The sequence below is a fragment of the Sporothrix schenckii genome, assembly GCF_000961545.1.
Source record: "Sporothrix schenckii 1099-18 chromosome Unknown Cont48, whole genome shotgun sequence".
Taxonomy (NCBI): Eukaryota; Fungi; Ascomycota; class Sordariomycetes; order Ophiostomatales; family Ophiostomataceae; genus Sporothrix; species Sporothrix schenckii.
In genome coordinates this window covers 1812515-1832589 of record NW_015971149.1, presented here as the reverse complement: position 1 = coordinate 1832589, position 20075 = coordinate 1812515, and the positions used below count along the sequence as shown (strand labels likewise).

Sequence of the window (20075 nt, the reverse complement as noted above, 5' to 3'; positions counted from 1 at the left end):
CAATTGTTGTTGTGACGAGGTAGCGGAATGCACTTGCCTTCCGGCGCGAAGGTCGTCATGCGATCCGAAAAAGGATAATTCTGCCGCGCAAAGAAGGAGCCTGGCAAGCTTGTGGGGGCCCACCGCCTTCCGTATTAGGCAACTCGGCTGTAAACCACAAGGTGCAACTGCGAGTCAGCAACAACTTAATACGGAAAGCTACAACAGGCTACAGTGAGTGACCACAGTATTATTAGCGACTCAGTGAACTTGAACGGTGTCTTACTGACACCTCACTTTATCATCGCAACTCATTCAACTCGGGATTCATTCCAATCTCTATTTCGTTATTGCCCCTATATGACATCACTCCCTTCATTTCGCATAACGTTTGTTTCTTACTTTAACTATCGAGAAGACAACACGCTTTCCAGCAACGCAATGGCTACGGCAGACACAGCGTCCAGTCTCTTGAGAACACGTTCGTCAAAGTAGCGCACACCAGAGGGGGACATGGGGTCGGCAAACCAGCGCTGGACCGCCTCTGTGGTCGCGCCAAGGTCCGGCTGGAAGTTCGAGGGCGTGTTTACTCTGGTGGCGGCCGGGGCGCCAGAAGCTTTCTGCTGGGCATTGGCCATGCCGCTAATGATCTCGCGGTTGTCCATGTTCTCGACCTGGTGCAAGAAGTCGCGCGCGTCGTCTAGGGGCGGCCACTGGTGCGAGTGGCCCTTGGGCCCCTGTTCGAGGACGATGCGCAGAAGGGCCTCGGTGGTGGCGCTGTCGACGAGGCCGTTGAGCTTGTCGCGCAGGATCGGCGAGACGTTGCGCGCCGGGTCGGACCTGCCCGAGTCGTCGAGGCCGTCCACGTCCGGAAACACGACTTTCAACACCTGCGGGAGCATGGTGACGACGCTGTTGAGGTTGCGGACGCGGCGCATGTCAAAAGGCGCCGGGTAGCGGTACGGATCGATGTGCTGGCAGATGAAGATCAAAAAGGCCAGCGCGTGGCAGTAGTTGCGCAGCTCCAAAAAGTGCATAAAGGCCAGGTGCATCAAGTGGGCGACGGGCTCGTCTGCCCAGCGCTTGGCATCGATGAGCGGCTTGCAGACCCGATAGAGGCGACGCATCTGCGGCAGGCGCTTACCAAAGTAGGGGTCCTCCTCGGTGTAGGAAACGTCCGACTCGTCAATGGCCTCGACGCCGCTTTCGGTATACATGGCCTCAATCTGTTCGGGCGTGATTAGGTGACCCTCGGCCTCGCGCAGGATAGGTGGGTTGCGCAGCAGATCGAGATGCGGCACGACCGTGAACCGATTGTTCAGCGGCAGCACGGGTGACTGCTGGCACACCTGGTAGACGTCCAGATTCTCGGTGCAGCGGCGGCACGTGCACGTAAAGTTGTAATGCACAAGCCCGCGCTGGCGAACCGTGCGCGGCTTGGTATAGTCAATGTACGAGACGGTAATCTCGTCGCCGGCCCTGATCGGCTCCGTAGCACGCAGCCAGGTCTTGGGCCCAAAGAAACCCACAACGGCGTTGGGCAGGCACGAGTGGTTGGCCATGGCCAGGGTCGCGTCCAAAAAGATGCCCGACTGCGTCAGGTTGTGGTCACGGCGGTCAAACGTGTTGGTGTGGATGCGACACATGATCTCGACCGCCGTGCGGATCTGGTCCTCGCCGAGCCAGCCAGTAAACTGGCACGCTGCGGCCGCTTGCAGCTTGAAGTCGTCCCACAAGTCGCGGTTGCTGATAAAGGCCGGCACATTGCCCTCGAGGGCCTCGACGGTCGCGCGGATGTCGGCCGAATCCACCCACTGCAGGATCACCAGCATCAACGCACGCACGGGCGCCGGCAGAGGCTGCACATAGCCACCGGGTGTGGCCGCGGCCTGCCGGGCAGCGCTCTCAAAGGCGTTCTTGAGCGGCCTGCACTCGAACTTGTGGACACGCTTCCAGTGCGCCCGCTGGCACTCTTTGCTGCAGTAGGCAACGGCCTGACACCCCTGGCACTTCTTGATTGAACCCGCGCGGCGGGCATCCAGGCAGTTGTTGCAGGTCTTGGTGGCATCAGGGCCGGACGGCAGCACAATCAGTGGTTTGCCAAAGACGGCAATCTCCTCACCAGGTGCATAGCTGCGCGTTGCAAAGAGGCCGCGACCACGTCTCGCGGGTGTCACGCCCGGAGGGGAGCGGTCGCCGCGGATCTCGAGACCTGCGGGGATGGAGACCATGGTGTGAATGTGCGAGGTGGATGGATAAGGATGAGGAGAGGGAGAAGAATAGAAGTCAGAAACAAAGAGGGAAAGGGAAGAAAGGGTGCCCCCAAATTGAAATGGGAGTGAATCGAGAGAGAAAGAGTGAGACCCTGGGTCTTCTGCCCACTGGAAGAAGGTGCGCTGCTCGCACTAAATCAGGTCTCACCCAAAAAGGCACTGTAACTCGGCCAATCAGGGCTCTTTCCAGGCCACCCTGCCCTGAAGTAGTTGAAACTTTGTGTGTAGCCTTGCGCTGGCGTGAAACCGACCGTTTCAGCCTTGCGAACGTCATTTTAACATACAAATGATGGAAAGCACTGTCATAACAGACGTCCTTCGAAGGTCAAGAACATTTTTTAATAAAGCCATGTAAGTCATCATTGCCTTTGTTTGAACTTCTACAGTATTTTACTGAGTTTTCTTTTCATAAATTGTGCCAGTTGCAGTTCGCAATAATTTTTTGTTTTCATGACCTTTTCATTGTCATATCCATACTAATTAATCCCCTACGAATATCCAAAGGTCACAGGGAATTTTGGGCTTCTGTATATCACAATGCATGACCTAGCACCATAACTACAATTATACTTTGATTGTGCAGGGTATATACAACATTAACATGGTCATGTCAACAAAGAATGTCCGTGGCAGCTATCTACTGCCCGTCGCATGCACCGCCTTCAAGCTTCTACAACTCCGACTTGCCACTGGAGCTCTTCGTAATGTCTTGAAGTCCCTTCCACAGCCCGTGCGACCAGTGGCTTTTGTCCTTTCTATGTGACTTGGCCAGCTGCTGGATGTGGTGGTCCCAACAATGCGCGTGCACCGTGCCGTCACTACACGAGGTCTCCGCCGCCGCCACCGCAAACGCCTTGACGGGCCACAGCGACAGGTCTGCACCCATGCTCACGTCCAAAAAGTTGTCGTTCACAAGGTTGGCCGCACGCTGGCGCACCGCGTCGTACGCGGCATCGCCCTCGCGCTCGACCAGCAGACGCAGCACCTCCGTCAGGCCGCCGCGCGCCAAAAAGTCTTGCATAATATCCTTGTCCCTGATGAGGCCGCTGATGGCCAAAAGCCGGGAGCGAATCCATGCCGGCCGGTTGGCGGTGGCGGCATCATCGTGCGCACCGTTGCCATTATCGTACGGCCCAAAGACGACGTCGCCCAGTGTCGCACGCTGGCGGTTGATCGTCGCGCACTCTCCACTCTTGTACGTGTCCCAGGAGGCGGCCACCTCACGGAGGGCCACGGGGTTGTTCTGCACAGCGGACGCAACGGCCAGGGCCGCCTTCTGTGCCGCCTCGACACCACGGTCACCGCCGACGCGGCCGCCGCTCATGAGACACAGCAGCTGCCGCGTGATGTCGCGGTCCTCGGCCAGCTTGAGGCCATAGTACATGTCGTGTGCGACGTCGTCAATCTCGACGAGCGCATCAAGGAAGCGGCTCTGCTCAGCAGCCGTCAGGTCGATCTGGCCATTGTTGCGGCCGCTGTTGCTGTCTCCCGAGGCCACCTGCCCGACAGCCACGCCCTTGACCAGGGCAATGGACTCGTGGAACGTAATGGCAGCGCGGCTGCCTTCGCCGTCAGCGTGGGCGCCCGGGTCCTTGACAACCCCGGCGGGATCGTAGGCCGGCGCGCCTTTGGGAATGCGGGGCGTGTCCACGTTGATGCCGTCTTCTGGCTGGTCGACAAGAACGACGCCACTGTCGACCGGCAGCCCCTGGAGTCCCGCCGGCAGCTCCTCGGACTCGTTGTTAATCTTGGCCTCACGCAGTCCCGTATTGATATTGAGGCGCACGTGTAGGCCCGGTGGCAGGTCCTGGTCTTCGTGCACGCGCTGGAACTCGTTGGTGGGCTGGAAGACACGTGGGTAGCAATCGGCGGCTACGTCCGTGTGGCAGATGAGATCGTCGCTGCCAGCAGCGCCGCCCGCAGCGCTGTCCTTGTTCGTTTGTTGTCTTGGTGACGGCGGAGCCGAAGAAGCGGCCGAGGCCACGGCAAGAAGACAGGCGACAACAAGAAAAACGGCCAATACTTTGCCTAAAAAGGACCGTGAGATCGTTGGCCGCGATCGTACGCGGGCCATGGTGCGAGTGTACAAGTGTGTGTGAGAGGAAAACTTGCAAGTTTATCACAACTCGCCGATGAGATGTCGATAAGAGGCGATACAATGACAGTCGCCTTCACGAAAAGAAGAGAAAAAGAAAAGAATCAAAAGAACCTTTATGCAAACAGACACCCGACACAAGACAGAGAAAGAAGACCATGGAACCTCGAAAGGCTTTGACTCAACGTCAAGTGCCAAAGTGTCCCTTTCGCAAGGCAGCCTCGCCACTCGCCAGTTGCGCGATGTAGTGGCCCCCGTGTTAGTGACGTGCGATGTGTCCTGAAAAAGAATTTAAAAACACGTCAAACTTTAGCGGATGTTAGGGGTTGGTGGCCTGGCCGTGGGTGAGTGGCACAATGCCACATTAGCGCCTAAAAAGATGGCACCAACTGCAGGTCTTCCTAATTCGTCGCTGCTGAGTGGCCGAACCCTGGCCCCTCTTAAGCTCGTTAGATGCATATCCTTATAATCAGCACGAATATCGCCATACCCACAAGCGCATCTCCTCTTCCCGGCCGTTCGGTCTCTGTTTTTCCCTCGTCTCCGGCAAGAACGACGAACCTCCACGCAACGGCCACCCACCCCGTCCGCGCTAATTGACTTTCTTTGCGGCTCCCCCGACGACAGATACACACACCACAAGTCACAATGCAGCCGATAAGACAACGGCTGGCGTGCATGGCGCGCCAGGCGCGTGCCCGGCCCGCCCGCCTCACGGCCGCGCCGGCTGTCCGCTTCGCCTCGACCGACAGCCACGGCGACCACCACGACCATCATGAGCACCACGGCCCTGTCGATGAACCCATGGGTGTATGATATCTCTATCTCTGTTTTCTCTGTGTTCTTTCTTCTCCCTCCAGCAAGCGAACCCCGCTAACCTGGCAGACCGCCTGGTACATTGCCGTCGGCGCGATCCCCCTTACCTATGCTCTGTACACCCTGTCCCGGCCCGGCAAGGACGGCGAGCCCACGGCCATTGAGGCCTACCTCAACAAGTTCTCCTACCTGCGCGAGCAGTGGGAGACCCGCGGTCACCTGCACACCGCTGCTGTGGAGCAGGCCGCGCACGACAAGAACCTGTTCTACACCGTCGAGCGCAGCTCCAACATTGACCTGCGGTATCCTGAGTGCGTCGATATTCATCCTACCGGCTTCCTACTGCCTATGCTAATCGTCTAGGGTCTTCCAATCGAGCTCGCCGTACAACATCCCCGCTGGCCACAACGTCAACCTCGACAAGGTGGTCGCCCACTACCGCGAACAGCACAACAAGGAGGTCGAGCGGCAACAAGCGGCCGCCGCTGCCCGGACGAAGGAGTAATGGAGGGTGCAAGCAGACGAATGGAGCAGAAATAAAGAAAATAATACCAAAAATACCAACCACGGCTAGTCAGGCGCCATGTTGGATTCCATATGAATTCTCGACGGCACAGAGTACATACAGCTGGGGCCGGCGGCTGACAAGAGGTCGTCAAGGAAAGACGCCGACAACGACCATGGACGATGGCAGCAGTGGAAAGGACTCATTTAGAGTAGAGTCTGTGAACACCGTCGGACCGGTTTGGCAAGCATTTGAGTTTTTAGCATCATTTATTTTACTTTGTCCCGTCGTCATGTACGACAATAAAGACCCGAACATTTCAAAAAATTGCACCCAGGCGGGAACTGCTTTGCACGTATGAACCCAAACACAGCATGGCAGCATGGCATCCTGAATTCGTCAATCTGCCACGTAAAGTCATCCTGGGAAGCGCCAGCGTTGCAACTCTAACCTTTTCCGAAGCAGCCAATCGTATGCTCTGCAGGCTTGCCCATTTTACGACTTTTTTGTGCAGACAACTTAATTCTTCATTTCACATTATCCGACATTTGGACGACTTGAAAAGGAAAACAAACTCATTGCCGTCTTTCAATACCCTTTTCAGTCGTCTTTGCGATGGCTTACACTAAATCCTGACCGATGCACAATGTCGTATAACCGTTCGTGCCTGCCATACTAAAATTTCCAGGCTAACAAGCTTCCTTCCTAAATCGAACACGCGACCCAAGTTTATAGCTCGGCATTCTCAAAAACAGACTCACTGCCCTTCTCGACTATGTGCACTCATATTTGGTCGACATAAACGACACCTCAAGTGCTTCACAGTTACGAATACACAAGCTCACACCCTGCCCCACCAACACCGGAGCACGTGTCAATGTCGAGAGACGTCGTCGACATAGTGGCTGCACGGCCAACCGGCGACAGCAAGCCCAAGAGAGCAGAAGAAGAGACGGAACAGACACAGACAGAGACAGAGGCAAAGAAAGAGAGAGAGACAGGTTCATCTCCGACACAGAATCTTGTCAACTCACAGTCTTCTGCTCTACCAGAATCGTCGCCACCCGCCGACCTTCAGATCCGCCTCAACGACGACCCGGCCCTCGGCTTCTGTGTCTACGCCCTCCGGCCCTATCGCCGTGGCGAACGCCTCTTTGAAGAGCGCACCGCCCTCGAGGCGACGCATGACGCCCACAAAGACGGGGTCCGTAACGTCTACGAGCGCTACTGCCAGCAAAGCCCGGAACGCCGCCGTGCCCTGCATGGCTCCTTCCCCTACCTCGCCTGGGCCAATGGCATCGACGCCCAGGAAGCAGCGGCGGCCCGCACGCTGGTCGGCTCGCTGCTGACGTCCAAGGGGCGCCAGCCAGTCATTGACAACCGGCTAACGGCGGAGGATCACATGCGCATGCGGCCGGACGGGGGCGTGCGCCCGACGGACGCCGCGTCGCCCACGGCGGAGAAGATGGACGGCCCGAGTACGCCGGTGGTGGCCGCCCTGCGGGCCAAGGCCGCGCTCCGGGGCCTCTTTAAACGCTCTGCGTCGCTCGCGTCCCTGGCCGACGCGGACGACGACGGTGTGGCGGACCCCGCGGACAAGCGGGCGCGCGCCGAGACGCTCGACTGGTTCAGCCGCTACGCCTTCCGGCTCAAGCCCAACGCCTCCTTTGCCAAGCCCGGCGGCAACCACCAGGCTGCCGTCTACCTGCTGACGGACTTGATCAACCACCGCTGCGGCGGGTTCCAAAACTGCCGCGTGTCGGCGGACGTGGGCACGATCGCGGTGCTGGCGCTGCGGGACATTGCGGCGGGCGAAGAGGTGACAATCAACTACAGCAAGGATGTCAAGGACTTCCAGTGCAAAGGAGAATGCTGTGTGAAAAAGTAACAGGGAGAGTGGACAATTTGTGTTTTTATTTTTTATTTTTGAGCGATCATGAGCGTTGTCTTTTACATGTTATCCCCAGTCTAGTCCCTTGGCATGCAGACGTTTCTCGGCATAGACCAAAGGACATTAAAAATCAGTGAAGGAAGAGAATCAGTGGGAAAAAAACAGGTGGACGAGAGACGGATGACAAAGTCTGACCACCATGCGACGTACACGAGCTTATGAATACCATGATGACTTCACTCTTGACCACGACGTCATTTTGATCATTTTTTTTATTCAAGCCAACTATCAAAACTTTCCGTGATAGCCACTCTAGTGGAGTTTTTAGTAAAAACAAAAGAACCCATTTGTTTGCCCTCCCACCCAGGGCATGCATGACGAAAGCCAGCAGAACCACAAGAGAGACGTAGAGAGAAGGACACCAGATATAAAGAGACAGCAGTGCCATCAACCCATACTTGTTGCCGTACAATCACGCTCAGCAAAGTAGATAGTCTGATGGTCGCATTCCCATCGTCTCCAATGCCTTCCACACGTCGTCTCATCCTCTGCTCTACCAGACTCTCCCTCCGGGAAAATTTGCTTTCCATTTTCCTATTGCGGTCGTCTTTTTAATGCAAGATAAAAAGTTTTGTATTTTTTTTTTCGTTAAACCCAGATTAACCCATGGCCCGAAAACAAATCGTAGCACAGCAACGCGGACAGGGTAGTGTATGTTGATGTTGAGGGAGAAGAAGAGTCGGAGGGGATGTCGTCGCTGCGAAAAAGGTTTGTCGTCGAATCGTCGCATCTGCTCGCGTCCGGTCGCCATCGAGATATAAAAAATCCGAGTCGTTTACTTGAGGGGAATGAAACGCGACGAGTGGGTGGCACCGATACCGGGGCGACCGTGCTTGACGGGCCGGTAGGAGATGGAGAACTCGGCCAGGTAGTGGCCGACCATCTCGGGCTTGATCTCGACCTGGTTGAACTCCTTGCCGGAGTAGATGCCAATGACGCTGCCAATCATCTCCGGGACGACAATCATGTCACGCAGGTGGGTCTTGACGACGTCGGGCTTCTCGTTGGGCTTGGCCTCCTGCTTGGCCTTGCGGAGCTTCTTGATGAGGCCCATCGGCTTGCGCTTCAGGCCACGGTTGATCCGGCGCCGGGCACGGGCGTGCACGACGTCGCGCAGCTCATCGGAGCCGAGGTCGAGCAGCTGCTCGAGGTCGACACCACGGTAGGAAAACTTGCGGAACGCTCTCTTGCGCTTGAGCTCAGCGGCCTCCTCGGCGTTCTGCGGAAGACGAGTTAGTTTTCAGGATCGATCGTTGTATCCAATCAACAGTCCCCCCCTTCCCCTTCCATCAATGATCCCGTCGTCGTGCCCTGTCGTCGTCGCTTCCTTGCCGTTGCCATCCAAGTTCTTCCGTGTTCCCTTTTCCGGCGCAGCGACGCGATCGAGACGAGACGTCGATGGTCCGACGGGTTCCTCCTCTTTTCTTCGTCTTTTCCGATCCCCTCTTTCTCTCTCAACGTGGTGATGAACGTACGTATTCGGAATCCGCCATGATTGCTGTCGTTTGTGATGTGCAAAGAGAAAAAACTGATGTTTTTCTCTTTCCGGGAGGTTGTTTGTCGAAGTCGAGTGGTTGAATGTCGATTCGTAACTTCGTAGGGGAGAGGGAAAAAGAATGAGAGGTTCGATTTCTTTCAGCAGGGCTCGTTAGTCTCACACACACAAAAACTATGGGTCTCCTCCCTATTTCGCTGAAAAAAAAAACCCGTGCAAAAAATTTGGGCTGTTCCCCCCCAAAACTGGCACTAGCGAGCAAAGGGCGGATAAAATTTTGGCCCTTGACTGGCGGGTAACACGCCATCTGTAGGGTTCACTTGCCCTCTGGGGAGATGCGGCAGGCCAATGAGAGCTAGAGCATCTAGCGTTCAAATTTATGACTACATTCACGTGACTGTAATTGATGACGGCGCACGTGCCGATAAGATTGAATCCTTTGGCTACTGCATATCGCTCTAGCCGAGTTAAAGCCTCCCTTCATCTTCCACCTCAAATAGTTGAGAACACTGCCAAACTCGACAGCGCCTGTCCAGTCTGCGACACCATGAGGCTGTCGGCGCACGATGAGCCCAGGTTGGCATTATGGACCCAAGCGGGCTCCCAATAAAACAAGCCCCGGCCGCCGGCCACGCCCGCGACAACGTTTGCGACGGCCTGCACCCAGGCGGTCTGCCCGGCCGCCGTATATGGAATGCTCTTGGCGTCCGCGGGGAAACTGTACTTGGGCCGCGGACACGAGGTCGGCCAGTCCGTCTCGGCGACGACGAGCTCCTTGCCCCAGGCGGCGGCCATGTTCTGGAGCGACGTTTTCAGGCTGGCGAGGGTGGCAGCGGCGTTGTAAAAGGGGTAGTACGAGACGCCCATGATGTCCAGGTCGGACGCCACCAACGGTGAGCCGGATGCCAGCACCTTGGTATAAAACGAATGCTGGGCGGACCAGGACCAGCCGTTGTCGAGGTGGACCATGATTTTGGGCGGCGGGGCGTCACGGACGGTGGCGAGCTTGGAGGCTTTGACGCCGGCGGACGCGGCGTGCAAGAGGGCCGCAATGTTGCTGTACGACTTGGTGCTGCCGACCGGCCAGAGCAGGCCGTTTGTGATTTCGTTGCCAATGGAGATGATGGAGAGGGGCGGCAGGGAGGAGGTGGCGGCCGCCCCGGGGACGGCGTCGGCTGCAAACGCGTCGCACACGTCCCGGGTGTAGTTGAAGATTTGTGTGGTCAGTTCTTCCAGCGTCTTCGGCCAGCCCGCTGGGATGGTCTGGTGGCCCGGGTCCGCCCATGTGTCCGAGTAGTGCAGGTCCAGGTAGACGCCGAGCCCCGCCGCCCGCGCGCGGCGTGCCAGCTTCAGGTTGTAGGCCAGGTTGTAGGCGCCATTGTCGGGTTTGGGGTTGACCCAGAGACGCTGGCGGACCATGTTGACGCCGCTGGCGGCCAGGATGCTCTCCAGTGGCGCCGCTTGGTTGGTGGTCGCGGACTTGTAGTTGACGCCAGCGGCTTCTTCGACGGCGACGGAGGACCAGTCGACACCGCGGTAGGCGAGAGCCGCCGCAGCGACGGAGGCTGTGCCAAGGCCGCCGAGGAGGGAAACGGGTCTCATTGCGTCAGATTATCGTGCCCTGAAAAGTAGAGGGCATGGACGGTGTGCGACGATCATGACCATGACATTGTTGCCTATAACGTATCCATACGCAGCGACTGGGTTTTCAATCGCGTTATATTGTTTGCGGGAAGCGGATGCAGCGTCCACCGTGGTCGCATCGTGTAAATTGAGCCATATATTCCGGTATAAATTTGCGGATGGAGTCACGGCTGTGCCGTCTCGATTGGCCGGGTAGATGATTCGTGCCAGTAGAAAACTATTTCATACTTCTGCCAAGCACAATCCGCCTGGGCACTCACAATGTTTGTCATTTGTCCGCCAATGAAGCATTTGAATTATTCGTATTAGATCTGTCTATCTTTTCCCTATTCGCTCGACAGCGACCTCAGGAGTCCTTTTGTCCCCCTCTCCCATCTTCTTCCCTTTTCGTGACGCGTCGTGTCGTCCCTTTTTCCTCCGGGACACTGACACTTGGGCTTTGAGATTTTAGTAGCAGAGGATCGAAGACAAGTTGTGTGTTCGCGAGGAACAAACCCGCAGTCTCTCCCCCCTACGAAACTCTCAAAGCCCAAGAATCAGTGTTCGGGAGGAAAGCGAGGGAAGTGACGCGGGGGGGAACAAATGGGAAATGTGAAGAAAGAGAGGGGAGGACAGAAGGGCTTCTGCGGTCGCAAGAAGAAACGGAAAGGACGGGAGCAAAGGTAAAACGCAGTAAATGCAGATTAACAATTAAGTAGAAAGTAATGCAACGAAGCATATTTTGTCGGCAAACGACGTAGAAAACAGCACAGACAAAAACAACAAAAAAACAGAAGAAGAAACATCTATTAAACAATCAAAAGAAACCGTAAACCGTAGACCATATATCATAAAATCAAAAGGATACTGCAGTCGAAGAAATGCACTGGCAATGCAAATGGTATCGCAGAAAAAGGGACCGGGACAACATGCTAGCTAAAACAAAGAAGAACGCAAGAATGTAGAAGACGTGCTGTGGTGAGAGTGATTAAGAGTGCTGGTTGGAGGGACTTGGTTCTCTCCTCGCATCAGGAGTCACTCCTCACATCTTTGTTGGCCGGTTGTCGACGCTGTACGGCGCACCGGCCGCTTTGGTCGACTGCGGCGACTTGCCAATGTCCGAGACCAGGTTCTTGGTCCAGGTCTTGAGCGAGCTGGACTTGGACTGGGGCGCCGCGGCGTAGTCGTCCTTGACCGGGTAGTAGGAGGAGGTGTCGCTGTAGACGGAGGCGGCCGACGACGCGGTGTTGGCGCTGGGCTTTGCGGTGGTGTACGAAGACGAGTTGGCCGCCTTGTTGGCGGCCATGGTGGCCTTGGCATGCGCGTAGGCATGAACAGAGTCGCTGTAGGCAGACATTGTGGAAGTGGTGATGAGATTGCGGGAGATGTGGTTGTAGTAGTAGCAGTAGTGAGTAGGAGCTGGTAGGAAGAGGACAGACGTTTATTTGTAAAGTTGTTTGTAAAGTTGTTTGTAGAGTTGTTATAAAGGTGACGGGTGTAAGTGGAAGTGTGAGTTCAACTATTGTTGAGTGTTTGTTTGCGTTTGATGATCGAAAAGGAAAATATCTTGACCAGGAGCGAGGGGATGCCTCTTTACTTATACATAATTCGAGATAAAAAAGCAATCAACGATCAAAGCCACGCGTCACACGAAGGGCGTCAAAGGCGAACATGAAAGGAGGTTCCCAACATGGTCAATCGTCTTGCGTTGGTCCCATCTGATCTAGCGTTATGACAAGATACGACAGAATAGCGAGGCAATCAAGGAGAGGACCCAGTAAAAAGGGACATCGGCAGGCCGCAGCGGCCCAGTCGTGTCATCTTGTCATCTCGTCGCCGCTTTTCTTATTTTCTTTTTTTTTCTTTCTTTTTTTCTCTGATGCCTCGACAACTTTCCGTTGATTTCCTCGGTCTCACAACCTTAACCTCGAGCAATGCCACGAGCTGTCGTCCCCGTCTAGTCATCTCCACCCACCTACATCACCCCTGCCCCCCCTGCTCCACACCAACTAACACACGCCAGTGCAAACCATGCCGACTCAAAAAAAAAAAAACGGAGGGCCTGGCCGAAGGGGTGCTGGCAGCCTTACTTTTCGGGTCATCGTATCCTCATTTCGTCGTCTCTGCCTGAGGTGCGTCGTGTGTCCCGCGCGTCGTAGCACCATTGCTTTGTAAGTTGATATTGTGAAATTGAGGGGGTTCCCAACATCCATTGCGCGTAAATGGTCATCTGCTGCAGCGTCTCTCCATGTCGACGCCAGCGAGTCTCCGTATTTCGTGCTTTCAAGCTTACGAAGACTCACGGACTATTCTCCGTGTCCGGTTTCCTGCTGCCTTACTTGGCTACGTACTCATTGCGTCTGCTGTCGCGGCCTTGTTTCTAGATGTTTCTGTTTATGCTTGTTTTTCGTGTATGCTTGTTTCCTTGTGTTTCTTGTAATGCTTGTGATGCTAGGTTTTGCTGGCCAGCGTCACTTTGACATGCACTGCTGCCTTGGCGATTAGGCCTACATCGGCCATGTCTGGATCCCATCTCTCACGACCCCCTCAGTCGGGTCATCTTTGCCAAAACACAGTTAAATCCACCCTAGTTTGTAAGCTAAACAAACCGGCGGCCATCACCGATGACTCCTGTTGCGGAGCGAGGCCGTGCAAAGAAAGTCAAAGCTTTCCAACCTCCAGCCTCTTTCCTTCAGCCTCAACAAGACAAGGTCTGGACCCTATTACGTCGACGCTCCGTTCTACTCCACAAAGGTTAATGCCTTCTTTAGTAGATTAGCACAGTCTTCCCTACAATGCAGGCTCTACGCCAGACGACAAACGACAGATTGCCATTTCGTGCACCTTTGGCGGCTCACTTTGGCAAGTCTATCTTCCTTTGTAAACAGCGGCAAAAATATAGAAACCTGTTGTTTGGTTCGCTATGTTGAAGCCTCTCGTCGAGCTGAATAAGAGGCTAACGAGGAAGAGGCAAATCCAATCGCATCGGATAGAGGTGGTACACTCGATGTTACGGTTTACGACGGATGAAAATGGAGGCTTGCAAAATTCTCCTGTGCAGCTTTGTGCCACAATGGAGATCGAAAGCACGTACATCATGTACGAAGACGTAAGAAGAACAAAATTTTCAGGCAATCTCCGCTGCACATGCAATACGATCGTATCTCCATTGTCCAGTCAGTTTTGCTTGCGGCGCAGCAGCCTCTGGTAGTTGTCGGTCGAGATGGGTCTGGATGTGCAAAACTTTGCATGCGATCCATAGCCGGTGCCTGAGAGACGGTAATGCACGTCTTGCGACGGTTGGACACGGTCTGTTCTGGTGCGAAGAGGAGTGGAGTATCGATGAAATTTTCAGTTGGCGTAGACATCGTGGCTGGCAGCGCGCGTTGCCGTGTAAGTCGTCCCATGTTCCTAGATGCGAATGTCGTTTCTTGTGTCTTCTTGTTTCATTCCCTTGTGTTTTCATTCTGTCTTGCCGACCGTTCGAGTCACCCATCGTAACAAAGACGCCCAGACGTCCAATAGTGTGGGACGGTGTGCACCGCCAGAGAGGCTGTGCCAGTAACTGGCATCAAACGGGGCGTCGTAGAGGAGACGAGCTATTAGTGACTGCCACAGTTTAACCTTATTTGGGGTGGGAAAGGGGCTGGCGAGAGGTTGAAAGATGCCAAACGATAGGTTGGATTACTATGCTAGACTCATAACGCTGCCGCCCATTTCGCTATGTGAGTCACAGGGGCGGCGACGGCGTCGTTCCTGCCCTTTGACGGCTCCGTTTGGTGGTTTTGGCGCGGTTAGTGCTGGTCCCAACCCCAAATAGGCAAGACAACTGTTAGTTGCGCTTTCCTGTAATTGCCTGTGAGTCCGTGCAGAGCAACGCCGGCGATGTCGCACCTTCCCACTCGGAACGGTCTATATCTTTTGTAATGGTCGGGCTACCGATCCGATCGCACGGAAGGCGCCTCCACAAAGCAGACGACAGACGACGACAAGAGACGGCGAGAATACGACGACACAACGAGACGTCGAAACAACGAGATAAGGTGCTAACGAGACGGCGCAGTCTGATGCTCCGGTATTCTGACCGTTCTCACTTCCAGTGGCTGGCCGTGTTTTCTTTCACCTTGTGCTCCAGCTGACAGCTTGACGTGATTGTCTCCTCGTCATCCTCACCATTTTTTTTTCATGGACCCGTCACTCTCATTGATTTGGTAAGCTCACAGAATGACGACTTCTCAGCGCCGTTTCCACATGACGTAGCTGGCACGACGGTTGCGACGTCTTACAACACCTCCCATTTTGAGTGCAAGCGCCGGCTAGTGTATCTTCCCCCCAGCTGCTTGACCGCAACAATAAAATTCTCTGTGAATAAGATGGAACAACTACCGCCCGTTTCTTCACGGGTCTCGTCACATTTTTCGCGAAGATTGGACAACCACCGCCCTCCCCCCGTCTGTTCGTCACCAATCAACAACCAGGGCCCAACTCCGCTGTGACTCCAAAGCAAAGAAATCGTAAACGGCGCGGAAGAGCACAACCGTTTTCTCCGTAAGCAGCATCGCTGAGAGAGACAGCAAACAAGGAGTACTTCACCAGCCTTGTCTTGATGTCGATGTGGGCAGGACATACGCCAGAAAAGTACGAAATACATCTACGGCAATGGCCTTCCCGAGGTGAGACGGAGAACATGTGGCAGACGGAACCTCAAGGCATCAGCTGTACCTCTACACTTATAACAGTACACGCGCAAAGTGGAATAGGACAAGGTTCGGAGCGAGGCTCGGCGGCCACAAGAGACTAGCTTGGCGAGACCGGCCTCGATGTCGGGTCAAAAGGGGAAAAGGATTCGGACATTGGCTCGCCAACGCCGGAGCATGTTGTACCTTGCCTCAACTCTCTCAAAGTTTGGCTCGACGCAAAACTTGGAAACACACACCGGATATACGACTGTTTATCGGATAGTCAAAACCGATGTCGGAAACAGCGTGTTACACGTCCAATGCATGTACTTCTTGCGAGTGCTCTTCCTTCCTGGGGAAACGCTAAACAAGGCAGCGAAATACAACAAAGTCGCCAAGCAGTTCTACTACGTAATATGACGCAGAACTCGCCGAGCAGCAGGTTGGTTTTCTTCTTCTCTTTTACGTGTCCTTGGCGAAGCGCAAGGCTGCAATCGACGCCGGGGGTTGGGTTGACGTACCCGGCCCCCAGCAACAAAGGAATCAACATGCATCACATCACTTCCTTGGCGTTCACGCGCACGCCACCGGTCCACGGCCCGATCACAGCTCCGCTTTTCCCCTCCGAATGCGGTTGCGTTTTTATCGGCGCGCGCACGTGTGTTGGTGTATGTGCCATCGTTCGTACCGGTTCCCGTGCTGTCGTGTCTTCTTGTCTGGACAGTCGACCGATGGCTATGAGACTGGCCCATGGATCAACACTGGACACGGAGTAAGATGATGCCGATGGTGCACTCTGACGTCTGGAAGGAAGGACACGCATGCGCCCATGACGGGTGGAGACTCTGACATGTTTTGAGGGAAATCAAGAACAGGAGAAAGTAAAAAGAAACTACAAAAAAAGAAAGTCTAGATCAAAATTGTGAGTCGCCATCGTAAAAATGCTGAGGATCCCGCTCTTTGCTGATGGCAACGGACCGACTTTGCAGCAGAAGAGGCGGTCGATGTTGGCCGACGAGCGGTTGTTGAGATCTTGTCTGACCAGCAATGCAATGGCCATCACAGGCCGCGTAACCAAACCGAGCGACGCACAACGAACAAACGAATCCTGGTGCCTCGGAGAACCGACGTAGACGGAGAGTACTGTGTTTTGTTGGGGGGGGGGGGCTGGATGTTCTCATCAATTGTCGATGCCACATACCACAACCCCCATACTATTCGTATGTCGCTTGTCGACACCAGCGTCAGACTTTAGACTTGAAAATCAGCCGGGGCTGTTCACGGCGAACATGGTGTCAGCCTCCGATGACCCGCGTGTGCTGATGACGACAATCATCTCCCGACTCGATGATAACAGGCCGTCATCTTGGCGCAAGTGTACGCAGACTCTGTTTGGGACCTTCTTACTATCGACTAGACTGTCGATGAGATCGACGACATTTCAACTCTTACCCGTGATGTCTTAAAATGAGCGGACAACATACCCTCAACACTGGCGGCACGAAGACCATAGCTGAATAAAACTGACAATTTAAGATCTAGGAGCAAGAAATACTCGATATACAAACTTTGCCAGACGGCCAGACGGCCAGACGGCCAGCCAGCCGCTCTTCCATAACCGTCTAACCACTGCTTTCCCGGAACGCCGACAAAAAAAAAGAAGAAGTAGAAAGAAAAGGGGGAAAGAAAAGGGGAAAGAAACAGAGAACCGCCCATAAACCTCAGAGAACCAAGTATTAACTAATGGAGAAGAAAACAGGATGGAAAAGAGACCGTACGAAACCGTATCAGTCCACAGGAACAGTCGCCGAACGCCTGCACGGAAGGTAAACGAAAGGACAACGAGAAAAAAAAGGAAATTAGAAAACGGTGAAACGGTGTTGAGGGCGCCCGCGGACCAATTAACCCAACCGCTCCTTCATGAGCACGCCGGACTTGGCGCCCAGCGTCGTCACCTTGTCCAGCAGCTGCTTGCTCGCGTCGAGCGCGGCCACGTCGTCGCCGCCGCCAATGCTGGTGCCGTCCACCAGAATGTTGGGCACCGTCCGCCGGCCGGTCCGCTCGGCGAGGTGCGCCTGCAGCTGCGGGCCCAGCGGGTGCGTGTCGAGCTCCACGACCACGGGCGCTGGCTCGATGACGTACTTGTCGAGGAGCACGCCCTTGGCGCGTTTGGAGAAGGGGCAGTAGGTTTTGGAGAAGATGACGACGGGGGCGCGGCGGAGGATGGACGCGAGCTCGGTGGCGGCTTCGTCGGCGCCGGGGGCCGCGCCGGAGGCCGCACCGGGGGCCGCACCGGGGGCCGCGGCCGCGCCCGCTGCGGCAGGGGCAGGGGCGCCACCTGCTCCTTGTGCTGGGGCACCCGCACCCGCACCCGCACCCGCGCCGGCGGCCCCGCCAGCCGCCTTCTGCCCATTCGCCGAACTGCCCACCCCAATCACGCTGCCCGGCGCATCCGGCCGGTTCGGCGCCTTGGCGTTTGCATTGTCCTTGGCCTGCTGCTCGGCCGCCTTGAGCCGGCTCTGCATCTCCCGCGCCAGGCGCGCATCGTCCTCGTCCACGTCGCCGTCGTTGTCCATGTCAATCACTTTGGCCGCAGCAGCCTTGTCGGCGGCGCCGCCCACGCCGCCCGAGCCTGGCGTCAGAGCCCCTTTTGTTTTGTGGTAAAAGTCTTGGATTGTACGCTGGTCGGGGGTGCGCGCGTCGCGCAGTCGGGACGTGTAGAGCATCGTGGCAATGGTAAATGCCAGGGCGGCGAGGAGGACGAGCTTGAAGCGGCGGGCCATTGTGTGGACGGAACGCCGAAAAGGCGTGTGTGTCTGTGTCCGCAGGTAGGTACTTTTTGAGGATCGGTGCGATGGCGGTGCGCCGATGATTAGAGTCGACGCGAAAAGTAATTGGAGGCGACGACCGTGTGCGACGACAAAGAAAGATTGCAAGACAAATAAATGAAGACAAACAAGGAAATGAAGGACGAGCGATCAAAGAAGATGCTGGCGGACAGTCGTCTTCTGTGCTCCCTCGCAATATTCACCGTAGTCGTCGTATCTTTTGACTTTTTACGCTGACAAAAGGAGAGGAGTCAGACAGCAACGTCGCGTTGAAATGGACTGGACATTTGTTGAAATTCGAGCTTTGCGCGCTGCCGTGTTCTCCGAAACGAGAACAACGAAGAACAGAATGCCGTGTCAGCACTCAGCACCGTCAATTGTCCGCTGTCGGGGGGCGAAAGATGAAAGGTCCCCAGTTTTTCTGTTCGGCCACTGTATCCTGAAATTAATACTCCGTAAACTTGCCTGCGGCTCCTCCTTGGCGCGTTTCCCCGCGCGTGAAGCTTGTGAATGCCCCTAAACAATGTTGTGAAGCAGGTGAAAACGCACCGATGGCTACGGTATGCCTGAATTCGCTGTAGGCTAGCGTGCAGCTACCCCTATTTCCAGACTTAAGCATCGCCGCAGTGTTGCATTGGGTAATCCTGGTGGGTGACCTTAGCTAACTTGGTGTCGACACCTTCCAACAGCCTTACCAGTATGACATTCCAAGTACGGAAAACTGTCACAAAACAACCGCTGGCTCTTGTCCGTTCAATCTCCAAAGCACAACACGGAGGTTGCATTTATTCTATTTTTCTAATACTCCTACAGTAGATACGTCTTCTAGAAGCTACCGAATAGGCGTAGTCGGAAGGTTCATTGTGAAGAAATCGTGTATTTTGGATCTGAAGCATAGCCTCGTCTTTGGCCATCACATTGCGGTATGTAATGATTGTCCTGGCATTCATCTGAACTGTACGCCGTACGTTTTTTACATGACGCGCCGTAGCCAGAACGCAGACAACGAAATAACATGTATCGTTGTAAAGGCGGTACAGCTACCGTAGTGGTGAGTTCTGAAAGGTGTGGCCAGACGCCTGCAGAAAACCGTTAGTACCTGTGTCCTATTTGTTGCGTCATTGAAACTTTGTGTCTGTCATCGACAGGAAATGGTCTTTGTCCCCATGATGATATTTGGGAATTAAATATTTTAACTAATTTAATGATTGTAGTTTGCTTTGTTATCTAGGCTCGACGATTACTTGATTACTACTTCGACTTTTTTTTTTTTTTGACAAAAACAAAATCAATATAATATACAGCTCTTGTATATAATGGAAATGGGAAAAGAAAAGAGCCAAGTCATAAAATGACGAATATATATAGACAGAAAAACCTATAAACCCAGAGATATCCCCAAAGTCAGCATGTACACTTGACATTCGAGTAAATGACATTTATTGTCATACTTGTTGGTCACTAAATATTCACCAATTTTGGCATTCAGACGAAAACAGACCAAACACAAAGAAAAACAAGTGCGAACGTCACCACACAAAAACTGTCAAAAGTAACAACTGCTGGAGGATGGACCTGTAACCACAAGAGCCAGTTTTCTATAATATAGCACAACGCTTGTTGAGGGCTTATATACGACGCAGCCCAGAACGTTTATCATCAAACCTCCAAGGCAGGTCGCCTACCTCTGCGCTTAACGCACCAGGTTATTCCTTACCTACCTTTGATATCTCGACCCATTCTGGGTTTCTTGAATCATTTTCCATTGATGCAGACCATGTCTCGGATTTTACCGTACAGGAACGCCACAAAACAACCACCAAGCAAAGAA

The 20075-nt window shown here is 54.5% G+C and overlaps 8 protein-coding genes across 8 annotated transcripts; 2 read left to right on the top strand and 6 right to left on the bottom strand.

Annotated features, from left to right (window-relative positions):
• Positions 1–386: 386 nt before the first annotated feature.
• Positions 387–2210, bottom strand: SPSK_00752 (SET and MYND domain-containing protein; the record flags this gene model as incomplete). The annotated part of the gene is made up of 1 exon (XM_016727700.1): positions 387–2210. The coding sequence occupies one exon, from the start codon at positions 2208–2210 to the stop codon at positions 387–389; it is 1824 nt and encodes a 607-aa protein (XP_016584427.1).
• Positions 2211–2922: 712 nt separating this feature from the next.
• Positions 2923–4326, bottom strand: SPSK_00796 (nucleotide exchange factor SIL1; the record flags this gene model as incomplete). Its single annotated transcript, XM_016727744.1, has 1 exon — positions 2923–4326. The coding sequence occupies one exon, from the start codon at positions 4324–4326 to the stop codon at positions 2923–2925; it is 1404 nt and encodes a 467-aa protein (XP_016584426.1).
• Positions 4327–4995: 669 nt separating this feature from the next.
• Positions 4996–5668, top strand: SPSK_00897 (NADH:ubiquinone oxidoreductase 17.8kD subunit; the record flags this gene model as incomplete). Its single annotated transcript, XM_016727840.1, has 3 exons — positions 4996–5157; positions 5233–5474; positions 5527–5668. 3 exons carry the CDS (start codon positions 4996–4998, stop codon positions 5666–5668), a joined length of 546 nt encoding a protein of 181 aa, XP_016584425.1.
• An 877-nt stretch (positions 5669–6545) lies between these two features.
• On the top strand, positions 6546–7556 carry SPSK_00853 (uncharacterized protein; the record flags this gene model as incomplete). Its single annotated transcript, XM_016727799.1, has 1 exon — positions 6546–7556. One exon carries the CDS (start codon positions 6546–6548, stop codon positions 7554–7556), a length of 1011 nt encoding a protein of 336 aa, XP_016584424.1.
• An 838-nt stretch (positions 7557–8394) lies between these two features.
• SPSK_00890 (small subunit ribosomal protein S15e) lies at positions 8395–9112 on the bottom strand (the record flags this gene model as incomplete). The annotated part of the gene is made up of 2 exons (XM_016727835.1): positions 8395–8838; positions 9095–9112. The coding sequence occupies 2 exons, from the start codon at positions 9110–9112 to the stop codon at positions 8395–8397; spliced, it is 462 nt and encodes a 153-aa protein (XP_016584423.1).
• A 494-nt stretch (positions 9113–9606) lies between these two features.
• Positions 9607–10716, bottom strand: SPSK_00834 (arabinogalactan endo-1,4-beta-galactosidase; the record flags this gene model as incomplete). The annotated part of the gene is made up of 1 exon (XM_016727781.1): positions 9607–10716. One exon carries the CDS (start codon positions 10714–10716, stop codon positions 9607–9609), a length of 1110 nt encoding a protein of 369 aa, XP_016584422.1.
• A 1063-nt stretch (positions 10717–11779) lies between these two features.
• SPSK_00943 (uncharacterized protein) lies at positions 11780–12094 on the bottom strand (the record flags this gene model as incomplete). Its single annotated transcript, XM_016727884.1, has 1 exon — positions 11780–12094. One exon carries the CDS (start codon positions 12092–12094, stop codon positions 11780–11782), a length of 315 nt encoding a protein of 104 aa, XP_016584421.1.
• A 5223-nt stretch (positions 12095–17317) lies between these two features.
• On the bottom strand, positions 17318–18199 carry SPSK_00866 (glutaredoxin domain containing protein; the record flags this gene model as incomplete). The annotated part of the gene is made up of 1 exon (XM_016727812.1): positions 17318–18199. The coding sequence occupies one exon, from the start codon at positions 18197–18199 to the stop codon at positions 17318–17320; it is 882 nt and encodes a 293-aa protein (XP_016584420.1).
• Between the last annotated feature and the right edge of the window lie 1876 nt (positions 18200–20075).